General features: G+C 38.1%; 1 protein-coding gene across 1 annotated transcript in view; it reads left to right on the forward strand.

The window, feature by feature from the left end:
* The first annotated feature begins 3,301 nt into the window (after positions 1-3,301).
* Positions 3,302-13,832, forward strand: part of LOC139477682 (short transient receptor potential channel 7-like) — a 62,284-nt gene continuing 51,753 nt past the window's right edge. The window contains exons 1-2 of the mRNA XM_071260060.1: positions 3,302-3,524; positions 11,846-12,899. Coding sequence (XP_071116161.1) covers positions 12,102-12,899 — 798 coding nt within the window. The 5' untranslated portion in view covers positions 3,302-3,524; positions 11,846-12,101. The remainder of the gene's footprint in view (positions 3,525-11,845; positions 12,900-13,832) is intronic.

Here is a 13,832-nt window from a genome sequence, read left to right on the forward strand (position 1 = left end):
GTGTACTGTGTGAGATATTTGTGGATGATATTGATGTGTCCTTTGTGAGATGCACGTGCAATTTTTATGTGTCATGTGTGGAACTCGTGTGGGAGATCTCCACGTGTCCAGTGCGAGAGATTTTAGTAATCTATCACCCACCAACCAATCTGGACCACAGCACTTTTTCTGGTTTTTACATCCACCTCTGGAGAGCACACATATGCAGCTAACGGAAATAGGTGCTGACATCTGTTGACGATTTCTAGCCAACATAAGCATGATATGTGGTTAAGATCGTCGACTGGATAGCACGTGATGAGAGACGCACAACTCACATACATTTTCAATTGGTGTTTGTTTTCACTAAATTATGGGGAACGCCTGTACGTAGTCCTAGAGTTCTATGTTCTCATAACTGTTCTGAGAACTGGGTTTGGGGATTGGTTTCATTCTTGCAGCCATGTTGTTTTAATATGAAGTGTGGCACGATGTGCCCGGGACAGCCAAACTAGAAGCAGGGATCAATGTTTGTGGGCGATGTGCCCGGGTCAGCCAAACTAGAAGCAGGGATCAATGTTTGTGGACGATGTGCCCGGGACAGCCAAACTAGAAGCAGGGATCAATGTTTGTGGACGATGTGCCCGGGACAGCCAAACTAGAAGCAGGGATCAATGTTTGTGGACGATGTGCCCGGGACAGCCAAACTAGAAGCAGGGATCAATGTTTGTGGACGATGTGCCCGGGACAGCCAAACTAGAAGCAGGGGTCAATGGTGGTGGACGATGTGCCCTGGATAGCCAAACTAGAAGCAGGGATCAATGGTTGAGGGCCAATAATTATGCAAACAGAAAAACACAACATTGGTGTTTTGGCCAGTCGTTTCGAAACGTGGACACAGAACGAGTCAAAATGCCGTGTCCATTAAACGGTGAGTGAGTGAATTAAAATTTAACGTCGCATCGGCGTTATTTCAGCCCTATAGCGACCCATTATACAGAGAAACTAAGAAACTAACCGATGCTTACTTAAAGCAAAAACAAATATACAAACATATGCATCTATAGACGGGTAAATAAAATCCCAAATAACCTCGCATTTTGCGAAAACTGCTACCTTCCTCAAAATTCGAATTAGCTGATTATTTATATACGCAGCCATCTAAATTGATAGCACATGACAAGATATAATTCATTGCAATAGAAATATCAAAACAATATTTCATATGTTATCAAATGCTTCCATTGTTATGAAATGCACATTGGAAAAAAACACCACAACATACGCTGAAATAACACATAAATTTGTCCAGATCACAAATCAATCAGCGCCTCACAAGTAATCCTATGGTTTGGAAAAGTGTTGAACAAAAGGACATACATTACACTGATCACCGAAGTTAGATATCGGAGTATGGCGCACAACTTTTGTCTCCTTGTTTCTCTGGTATCAATGTGTGACGTCCTGCACGGTAGAGTTGTGTCCCCCATGTTGAATCTGAAAAGACTCGTTTCATGTTATTTCGAAAACAGCATGCCCATTTGAGTCTTTAAGAAAGCCAAAACTTCCACGGAGGCGTGTCAACATTCCCATGCACACACACATAGCGGACCAGTCGTAACCATGGTCAGGACAGGCTGCTGCAACAACTAGGCAGGGAATGGCACTGGAGACAGTTTTCAATTATTAATTCTGAATAACAAAGTGTTAATCGCACGATTATTTTCCGAAAATACACCCCTCCTGCAAACAGAGTGTTGTACGTTTTCTTGTAGAATTTATCTATTTTTACTGAATAATTGGGTTATTGTAACATCAGTTTGTGCATTTTGCAGCAACTGCAGTGTGTTGTAAACGCATCAATATATGACTGCTGGTGTCGCCCCAAGCCGTCTGTAGCAAGTAGAAGTAGTAGTAGTAGTAGTAGTAGTAGTAGTAGTAGTAGTAGTAGTAGTGGTAGTATTAGTATTAGTAGTAGCAATAGTAGTGGTAGTAGTAGTAGTAGTAGTAGAAGAAGTAGTAGTGGTAGTATTAGTAGTAGTAGTAGCAATAGTAGTGGTAGTAGTAATAATAGTAGTAGTAGTGGTAGTAGTAATAGTGACTGTAGTAGTAGTAGTAGTAGTAGTAGTTGTAGTAGCAGTGGTAGTAGTAGTAGTAGTTGTAGTGGTAGGACTATTGGTAGTGGTAGTGGTACTAGTGTTAGTGGTGTTAGTAGTAGTGGTAATGGTAATGGCAGTGATAGTAATAGTAGTAGTGGTAGTAGTAATATTATAGTAGTAGTAGTAGTAATAGTAGTGGTAGTAATATTATAGTAGTAGTAGTCGTAGTAATAGTAGTGATGTTGGAGGTAGTAGTAATAGTGGTAGTAGTAGTAGTGGTGGAGGTGGTAGTAATAGTAATAGTAGTAGTGGTAGTAATATTATAGTAGTAGTAGTAGTAGTAGTAGTAGTAGTAGTGGTACTAATATGGTTGAAGAAACAGCAACAACAGCATATTATTGTTACTAGTAGTAGTAGTAGTAGTAGTAGTAGTAGTAGTAGTAAGAGTAGTAGTAGTAAGAGTAGTAAGAGAAGTAGTAGTAGACGATGATCTATATATAACTAATATTTACACTGTATACATTTGCACTGAAAACGTTTAGTAATATTTTTACTCCCAAGCAGGTGTCGTCAGCATACACCTGTGTGTACTCTCTTATCACGTCTTGTACGTGGAACACATGTTTGCAAATGCGTATTTTCTATGCATGCCGCATGCTGCAAACACACTATTATGTTACCTTAGCCTGTAATATTTCCAGAGCAGCCTTATCGTATACGTCATATGTTTAGATATGATCCGTGGTACATTTTGTAGATGAACAAAGATAGATAGATAGATCCCCAAAGCCTAAAAGAAATAGTCCCTTGTTGCCGAGAGTTATAATTCCCTGTTGCTCGGAACAAGTCAGCACATATCGATCAAATACGTGTTCTCAACTGCCCGATGTTTGCACTAAACTCGAATCATGCAAACACTGTCATGTCTTGGGCCAGAAGCATGTAACCGGTTAACAAACACCTAGACTTTTCCTAATGCTTCATTGCTTGAGATCTGTAGACGGGGAAACATTGCTGTGTTACCTATCTTCGTGTAGAGGAACGTTTCCTTCCATCAGGAATTACACCCTACCTATTGGTTCCATGTTGCTAGGCAACGATGCCATCTTGGGTTGTTGGGTAGTCTTCAGTATCTCGAGATAGGAATGGAAATCATTATGATCCGTAAGGAATGAATATCTGCGCAACGTGGGTATTTGATCCACCAATGGTGTCTTGGTTTCTGTAGCATGTTGGAATATGTATGGTCCTGTATTTTCATTCGTGGTATTCAGTCTACAGTTGGAAATGTATTTTTAAATGCTTTTCTTAAATCTTCGCTAACAGAGCAATCTGTCGAAGTATCAAGAAGGCGTGATACACTCTAATAACAAAGGAGTATTGTGGAATAAACAGGAGACCGTCGGAAGGACAGTTACTTTCATCATGAAGATGCGAGCATAAGGAGTAAGTGAAACCCGAATCTGTTTATTTGACTCTCCTTAGATTTAATGTATGATGTACTATGCGATATGGTATGCCTAATTTCACCTACATATATAAACGGAACATAGGCTTAACCTTTAGGTTGACATTTAGTGGGTTGTGGCATTTAGTTCCGCGACTCTGCACCCCAAACATTTCTCATTATATGACATATCACTGAAACTCTGCATTTCCTCTTTTTCTCAAATGTCGATAGAAAATATCATTTGTTATCATTTTTGTTGGTTTTCAGAAAAAAATCGCCAAGGAAAAGACACGTTATAAAATATAATATATACTGCACAACTTCAATGTATTATCGTACTTCCAAACTACGCCCATGTGAACGCGGCAAGTATGTAAACTGCAAATGCATAACATTGATTTGCAAAGGCCACCTGAAACCTACATCGTGAAGATATCTTGTTACAAAATCAAAAGAGAGAAAGAACATTTATATTTATAGTTTTCAGGTGTGTAACCATAACATTTCAAGAGGCACATCTCTCAAGTAGCATAACACAGGTGCGTTTAGGGGGTGGAGGGTTAGAGTGTGAGGGGGATGTTAGAATTCCTTTGTTCAATGTCTAGACTGTGATCACCTTAACTTCACGTCATGGATTAGAGAGCGCCGCCATCTCATGTGCAGACGACTAAGGAAATGTTCTTAATGAAAAACATACGAACAATGAAAGTTTATTCCATGTTCCATCATTCAAGTGATTAAAATTAATCTTGAGTTTTTTCTGAGAGGGTAGTTTAATCGTAGATTCCTCAAACGCAATAAATTTTTAAATGTGAAGTTTAAACGATATGTGTTTTTTCCATTGGACGATAGGTCGGTGAAATGACCGTGAAACTGACGTATGTGAACGACATATTTTGACGTTCCTACGTTTTTCCCGAGACTGTATTCTTAAATTAACGTGAACACTAACGGACTACTTCCACATTCCAGGGAAAACCCCTTTGAATTCCCTGGCATGAATAAATACAGAAGTGCTGTTTCTGAACATTTAGACCCTTTAATCCTAAAATTAGCGTTTTAGCATACATTGGGATAAGTCAGAGATTTAACTGCACGCCCGTTCAAGAATATCCTCGGTACGACCCATGTTAATGAACAAAGAAATGTATAATTATTTAAACTTTGGATTCGATCTGTGTCTAGACAGATAGGTGACAGTCTTCAGCTAACTATGAATTTACCTTAGTATCTGTTTGCCACACCTATATAAATAACAATTTCAATGGTCAGTCAATTGATCAACGGTAACTAACACTTGTCACCGCCACAGGTTCAAGTCGGCCATTTTGACACCTGTATTTGATGTATATGTATTACGACGCGCCGTCGCTGTGACCAACATACTGATGTAGTTCTCAAGAGATCCTTTTCATTTATTGATGCTATTATATGAATGTATTTGTTGTAACCAAACTCCATGAGATGTTATCGTGGAACAATTGGAGCATACATACGTGCAAGTAACCGCTCCTTTTGATGAACCATTTTATTCCACGTATTCCATAAAATAGATTTCATGGTCTCTGCACAAACTAAATGAAATTGTGTAACTCATACCTAGAGGTAGAAAAAAAGGTAATACATGTATAAGAATTTATAAGAATTGTCTTCCATTTTGTGTGAGTTCGCAAGCTCCGTTTGATACTCACTCTATGCACCATCATACTCCGATGAACTCACACAAAGGGAAAGCCTATTCATTATGGTTCATGCTATCGATGTAAAGAAAGTACTAGACACTGATTTTGGGACACCAATGTCTATCTATCGGAAGGTAATGTATTCGATATTTGCACGACATAATTACTGATATATTTGTTCCTTGTCTGTACCTTTGTGCTCATACGTTCGTAATGGCTCTTGATAATATAACAGTCTTGGCAAAACAGGCGCCAGGGGAAACTGATTTTTAAATAGAGTGTTTTTTTTATTAAAACTTACTATGCTGCTGAAACTACTTGATTACGCATCATGGCACTTCACATGCATTACCTAATACAGCTCTATTTTGTGTGCTTCTTCGAGTGAGTGGTTTTACGCCGCTATTAGCAATATTCCAGCATTATCACGGCGAAATGCGTTTCATACGAGGGGCGTTCAATAAGTTTTGCAACTTCAATAAAAGACCAAGTCGCAGAATATCTTTTGCACTTTTATTTTTCAATATAATCTCCATTCACCTCAATACACTTATTCCATTTGTCCTTCAAGCTTTTAATATCACTTTTACAGAAATGCGCAGATAGGCCCTCTGACCACGCCTCTGTGGCAGCGTTTATGTCCTCGTCATCCTGAAAGCGTCTTCCACGTAGGGCAGATTTCATTTGCCGGAACAGGAAATAGTCACTGGGGGCTAAGTCGCGGTCTGTGCAATTCTCGACTTGTGAACCGGAACATGTAAGGAACTTTATTACACCGCATTGTTCATGTTTGAGAGACTTCTATTCTAAGGAATCAGTGTCCTAGGCTAGGAGCTTATGTTCTATAAGCCTTCTGGTTCACAAGGTTCTACTCGTTAGGAATCAATGTCCGCGGCAAAAATGCAAGACAATATTCATGATTATGTCATTTGTATATTTTAACATGATTTTGAATTTTGTAAACAACACTGTTTCTATAGTGATGATATCAGTTGAAAATGCCATTCATGTAGACAAACTTAACTTGTTTTTTTTTAACAAGAAGATATGATCAACATCTCTGTTTACTACAATTCATACTCATAGACAGTTCCTATTTCAATTTGTTTTACAAAGTAAACCCCGCGTCTTATGACTGGTATACAGAATTTATCAAAGAAATAGTATGAAATACTAATCACACCTTTTAAATGACATCTGCGTTTTATCTCAGGACCAGCGGGTTAACGATGGTGGTCGTGGCAAATATTGCACATCAATTGTTAGGTCAACTTTGTAATGTTTCTGTCAGTTGTGTAACGTTTAGGTGTGTTGTGTAATGTTTACGTGTGTGTTGTGTAATGTTTAGTTGTGCTGTGTACTGTTTAGGTCAGATGTGTAATGTTTAGGTGTGCTGTGTAATGTTTAGGGGTGCTGTGTAATGTTTAGGTGTGTTATGTAATGTTTAGGTATGTTGTGTAATTTTTAGGTGTGCTGTGTATTTTTTAGGTCAGCTTGTAATGTTGAGGTGTGCTGTGTAATGTTTAGGTGTGTTGTGTAATGTTTAGGTCAGCTGTGTAATGTTTAGGTGTGCTGTGTAATGTTTAGGTTTGTTGTGTAATGTTTAGGTCAGCTGTGTAATGTTTAGGTGTGCCGTGTAATGTGTAGGGGTGCTGTGTAATGTTTAGGTGTGTTGTGTAATGTTTAGGTCAGCTTGTAATGTTGAGGTGTGTTGTGTAATGTTTAGGTGTGTTGTGTAATGTTGAGGTGTGTTGTGTAATGTTTAGGTGTGTTATGTAATGTTTAGGTATGCTGTGTAATGTTTAGGTGTGTTATGTAATGTTTAGGTGTGCTATGTAATGTTTAGGTGTGTTATGTAATGTTTAGGTATGCTGTGTAATGTTTAGGTCAGCTGTGTAATGTTTAGGTGTGCTGTGTAATGTTTAGGTGAGCAGTGTAATGTTAAGGGGTATTGTGTAATGTTTAGGTGTGCTGTGTAATGTTTAAGTGTGCTATGTAATGTTTAGGTGTGTTATGTAATGTTTAGGTGTGTTATGTAATGTTTAGGTATGCTGTGTAATGTTTAGGTGAGCAGTGTAATGTTAAGGGGTATTGTGTAATGTTTAGGTGTGCTGTGCAATGTTTAGGTGTGCTATGTAATGTTTAGGTGTGTTATGTAATGTTTAGGTGTGTTATGTAATGTTTAGGTGTGTTATGTAATGTTTAGGTGTGCTATGTAATGTTTAGGTGTGTTATGTAATGTTTAGGTATGCTGTGTAATGTTTAGGTCAGCTGTGTAATGTTTAGGTGTGCTGTGTAATGTTTAGGTCAGCTGTGTAATGTTTAGGTGTGCTGTGTAATGTTTAGGTGAGCAGTGTAATGTTAAGGGGTATTGTGTAATGTTTAGGTGTGCTGTGCAATGTTTAGGTGTGCTATGTAATGTTTAGGTGTGCTATGTAATGTTTAGGTGTGCTATGTAATGTTTAGGTATGCTGTGTAATGTTTAGGTATGCTGTGTAATGTTTAGGTGTGCTGTGTAATGTTTAGGTGAGCAGTGTAATGTTAAGGGGTATTGTGTAGTGTTTAGGTGTGCTGTGCAATGTTTAGGTGTGCTGTCTTATGTTTAGGTGTGTTGTGTAATGTTTATATCAGCTGTGTAATGTTTATGTCAACTATGTAATGTTTATATCAGCTGTGTTATGTCTATATGTGCTGTGTAATGTTTATGTCAACTGTGTAATGTTTAGGTGTGCTGTGTTATGTCTAGGTGTGCTGTGTAATGTTTAAGTCAGCTGTGTAATGTTTAGGTATACTGTGTTATGATTAGGTTTGTTGTGTAATGTTAAGGTCAGCTGTGTAATGTAACAGGACACGATGTAACTGGACACCTAGGAAACATAGTTCTAGTCACAAAATACCTGAAATAGAAATCCTCTGTTATTCGCCTGTCGGTCATCCCCACATTCTCTAGATCATTGCATCTATGACATCATGCAGTATCTTGTTCATTTGATCTTTCTTTCACTAACCCGCTAGGTGCGCTGACCGGACCGGTACAACCTTAAACTTACAGCGCACGTGGTATGCGCAATACTTGCGGTACGTTTTACTATCACGCCTATAGACAGTTAACCAGTATAGCCTTCACCTCTATCGGCAGCGTTCACGCTGGAGTATGGACACCTTTCGCCTAAACAATACATTGTCATGACCTGCAATATTTGTTCCGTGATTCAACGATACATCAGGGATGACTATGACTGTTATTATATATAACCACGTGATGGCCGTAAGTTCGAAGCGAGACGGTGGGATCAACTGATCGTTCAATCCAATTCAGTCGCTTTGTTGACATGTTGCAATTGATACTTTCCCTTGATGTTTATTTGACATGAAGCATATTTTCACTGTATACTACCCATATCTATGGCGTATTATCGTCGATGAGGCTACATACAAGCCTTCACCTCACCGCCAAGGTGCAAGATGCGGAACACGAAATGTGAAGGTCTTATGCAACGTAAAGTTCCTCTGTAAATTTTGTGAATTTTGAAAGCAACACGAGTATCTAGCAGGTATATAATAGAAATGATAGAGGTGAGGATAAATGTTCAAGAAACAACAACATAACATAATACAATGTTCAAAATAAAAGAAATGAAATCACTGAAATCCATGTTGGTATTTGTAAGGGTTAATTGGTGCATGGTGTATAAAACGATTGCATGGATGGATGGATGGTGGACACTGCCCTTTACCACCAAGAGTACATTTCAGATATGATAAATACAATATATTATTATGGCAATAAAATGTTGACTACTTGAAAATTATATTTTTTTCAAGACACAGAGAGCCTAAATATAGTTTAAATATATATTCAAGGGTACTGACCCTCTACAATTTTTCATCATATAAATTAAAAGCACTATATTCAAACTAATTTTCAATCTCTATAATGATTATTGCTTAAACAGTATTATAAACCTCAAATGATTTACATGTTTCTACATTAGATGTTTCAAATTCCCACACAAACAGGTCAATGCTCATTCTTCTCTTTACATCCACTGGTATCTGCATTGCACATTGCTAAAATCGTATTTGATTAAATTGCAAAATTGTGCATGTGTACTAACATTACATAACATGCACGACATTTTAGCAGTCATTTTATATAAGTATAATTTGTTATCAAAATTTAAAAAATACCATATAAATAAATATATTTAGACATATCAACATGGAATGTTTGTGGGGTGAAATGTGCATTTATGTCATGATAAAAATACTTTATTGGAACCTTTTTAAAATCAAACATACAATATCATAATAATAGCTAATAAATACATTTAATACTACAGTGAAGTACTGATGAATGAAAATCAGGATATATAGCTGAAGCAGGATAGAACATGGAATGTGAGGTATATTTCTAAAACATATTGTCAGAGTTAAAACAAATGAATTCAGGTGTAACAGGATATGTTCAGATGATAGTAAAATATATTTGTTTTGTTATATTCTGTACGTTATTTCTTCTTCAATTATTAGTTCAATTATAGATCTATGGTAAAGGTCTGCCAAAGGATGCCCGTGTACTGCAGATGTAGGTGTATTTCCGATTTTATTACCTTGAAATTTAATCCTGCAATAGTTAAGGATTTGTCGTGGGAAATAACGCAAGGGCTGCTAAATACAGTGAGACTGCATTATTCGCTGTCTGGGCTGCATGTATATCGGGCTCTGAGCTGATGATGAGTCTAACCAGCCTGACTGGGCCAGTATCACCCGATCATATATTTAATTAATCTATATATTAATAATAATAATAATAATAATAATAATAATAATAATTCTTACAATAATAATAATATTCGCTGTCCATCGGTGGAAGCATGCACACAGCGTGTGAACATTATTGTCAAAGGATGAATAGATAGATTATGGTTGTGGATGAGAAATATGATGAAACGATGGAACAGATATGAGTTTTGAGCATGGATCTTAAGGAGTTCAGGGATGGGGCATTCCTTTTGAGAGTTGGTAGTCTGTTCCAGGATGTGGGCACCACAACACTTAAAGAGCTTTTACCAAGCTGTTTCAGCTTGGCACCTGGGAGAGACAAAATGTTCTTGTTTTAAGATCTGAGGCTGTAGACATTTTTGTAAGTAGAGAGAAGGTCAGTAAGGTATCAAGTGCATGACCATGCTGACATCTATATAAGCATTGCTTCAGTCTTATCGTCGTTAAGCTTAAGCTTATTAACTGTTAGAACGATTTGTCCTTGGCAACGGGACTCCCAGTTGATCAGGAGTAAACCTATCCTTCAAAACTGTATCATCAGCTTAAGAATCATGAGTAAAGTCATTTTGTTTAATGATCTTGCCAAGCTAGCTGATAGAGAAGTCTAAGAGCACTGGACCAAGCACTGATCCTTGAGGAACGCAAGGGTTATCTCTTAACATTTATGATAATTAATGATTACAGGCTGAGACCTATTTCGAAGATAAGAAGAAATCCACATCAGAGAGGTTTGTTCTGTATGGAAATTCTCATACAGTCTGTCAGAGAGTGTATCATGATCCACCGTGTCAAACGCAGACGACAGGTCCAATTACGTGCATCCTTAAAGATATTTGACATACGCAATCTTCAGCAGACAATTTATCGGTTGTAGTTATAACCAAATGCATTTGTAATATGCCGATACAGCCGATACAGTTCCAGTCTTGACTACAAACTTGTCCAAGCTTAGCAATACGTGAAAGTAATTTCAAATCTCTTTTATATTAATATTTCCCGCTTTTTCGTTTTTACGACGTCAACGTTTTAAGGTTTTTAAAAAGGTCGCAAGCGTACACTGTCACATCGACACTCAATCGGTCGTATGAAATAGGAGCCACATGACCGTTTAGATTTGTGTGCAAAAGCATGTATGACCTAAAGGATGTCTATGTAATACATGTGGTATGTATCAATTAAAAGTAATATGACAGATGGGTGTTCTGGACAATAGCATGTGTGTCAAGAAAAAACGCATGACCGACGAGTGGTCTTAGCAATAATTTGTGCGCCTAATAATATCTCATCAGTCATACGGTCCTTCAGACACATTTACTATTGCGAAGACCACTCATCGGTAATCTGGTCCATTAGCTACGCATACTATTACCCAGAGTGGTCTTAGCAATAGTATGTGTCCTTTATGACCGGATGACCGATGGGATCATAGCCTGCCAATCACAGGCTGTGAAACGTTGAACGTATTAGCCACTGCACGCTGACTTCTGCCGGTTTCCAGCATGCCAATTGCTCATAGACGCTCAGACACCGTATCGCTAGTTCATATACAAAAAATGAATGAAATCAAGTAAATCACAACTGTAGGATGAGCATAATCATTAAGATAGTTTATGATTAAACGACCTTCCCTGAAAGTGCAAAAAACAGGAATGACACCCTAAACACGAGTTAGACGCTACTATTTTCTAAAGACAAAAACAAATTGGATAGGACACTCTCTTTGTTCTAATACTTCACCATCCTCTACCTTTTTAAGAGTATATATATATTAAAGAGTAAATATATAATGTTATTCCAAAGGCTTATATGTATCTTCATCTATATACAATTTTTAAAATATTATTTTGCAGGTATTGTTGATGGAAAATATTGGACGGCGTGTGGAACGAAATAGCTTGAAAAGGTCTTTACAAAGTGAAACAAGTTTAATTTTGAGCAGATTGTAGTGTAATTGGATCCACGATGATATTTGTGTACTGGTGTAAACTTTGTTTTGTGGAAGATGTATACAAAGAAACTATAAATTTAGATGACCATTTGCTTCGTCGGGTGCTGCATACCACTACATAGAAGTAATACACTGTCGGATAAAGAACAGTTACGACAATGAGTCGTCAATCATTGTCACGAAAAGCATCGCTCAGTCGTAAGTTGTCGAATGACAAGAGGGACCAGAAGACCAAAGACCAGAAACAGACGAAAGGCGAAGCCACACGCGAAGACTTTGTCGCTAGGGGCATCTTCGGCGATGTCCCTCTCACTGATACAGAACGTCGTTTCCTCTCAGCAGCTGAGACAGGGAACCTAGAGCAGATACAGCTGTGTATCCGGGAAAATGGTTCCCTGAACCTGAACTGTCGTGACTACCTAGGCCGCACAGGTCTACAGTTGGCTGTTCTCGGCGAGCACTATGAAGCCATACAGTTCCTTTTGGACAGGTGTAGCCTTGATGTGGTTGAAGAAGGACTTCTTCACGCCATCAAAACCGAGAATGTAAAAGTCTGTGACATGTTCCTAGCACATCCAATCTACTCGGACAAGCGAGCTCGGATGGAGTTGGAATTTCAGCATGGCTTCTATGATCAAGAGGAAAGTAGTTCCAGCTTCGCGCCAGATATAACTCCAATTGTGTTAGCTGCCCAGTGTAATAACTTTGACATTGTTCACATGTTGATTCAGAAAGGATTTACTATTCAAACACCCCATCATTACTTTTGTCTGTGTACAGAGTGTACTAACCACAAAACATTTGACCGTTTTGTCCATTCCCGGTCGAGACTGAATGCCTACACTGGCCTAGGGAGCTCGGCCTACTTGTCACTGTCCAGTGATGACCCCATAGGGACAGCCTTTGAACTTAGTCGGTCACTGCAGATACTGGCGGAGACGGAGAAGGAGTACAAGGTGAGTTAGTCAGTGATTGTAGTGTAAAACACTCTGCAATTTCACAGTTTTCACAGTAAATATTGGCGATTAGTCAGAACATATAATCCGCAATACGCCGTCAGAGTATTACAAATTGCCTCCACGCAAAGCCTAATTTAGTCGGCTTTTACCACAAGCATGGTTTACTGGGGTGTGCACAAGGTGGGTCGTGTGTAGTCATATGTGATATGCAATAGTATAGTTTAATGTGATTCATTATACACAAAATACATACATAACATAAATTAATTGTATATGCTATGTGAAAAGGGGATATCCCATGTTAATTATATATTACCAGATTTTATTGGATGATGACATGACTACAGTTTGAAATCAAGTAGTATGAATATCATATCTTCCCGTAAAAGAATCACGACCGAGGAAAAGTACGTTTTGAAGTTCGATTAGTGCAATAAGACGTGGTAACGGCAATGACCAAATAAAAATCCTTAGCGTTTGATTGCTATAGTAAGACAAAATAACTTGATCAACTTTGACTGAACTGATCAGCTTGTTTCCATCCCCAAAATCAGTTATGTAGCAATTCATTATTGTATCATTCATCTGGCCATAACAGAGGTAAAAAAATAGACGTTCAACAGTGGTAAGGGATTACGCAGATATGACTCAGAATGACTCAGAATGAACTAAATGCTTACCTTGGATTTTAGGTCCCACAGTATGATATTGCCGATTGTATACGTTTAAGATATGTATTTCAAGAAACTGGATGCCAACTTGGCACCCTTGAGCATTTTGAATAAAATGTGTTTGAAAATATACTCTGGAATCTCCAGCGCCAGCAGAGGACCATGTGGAGGCAAAATAAGTTGTTCGGTAAGTAGTACAACATGGAGTTCTTCCTTCATAGTTGACATTAGTTACTCGTCTTCTACCTAATCTGTACAA

Source organism: Haliotis cracherodii, unplaced genomic scaffold (assembly GCF_022045235.1).
Source record: "Haliotis cracherodii isolate W230 unplaced genomic scaffold, xgHalCrac1.p SCAF_34, whole genome shotgun sequence".
Classification (NCBI taxonomy): Eukaryota; Metazoa; Mollusca; class Gastropoda; order Lepetellida; family Haliotidae; genus Haliotis; species Haliotis cracherodii.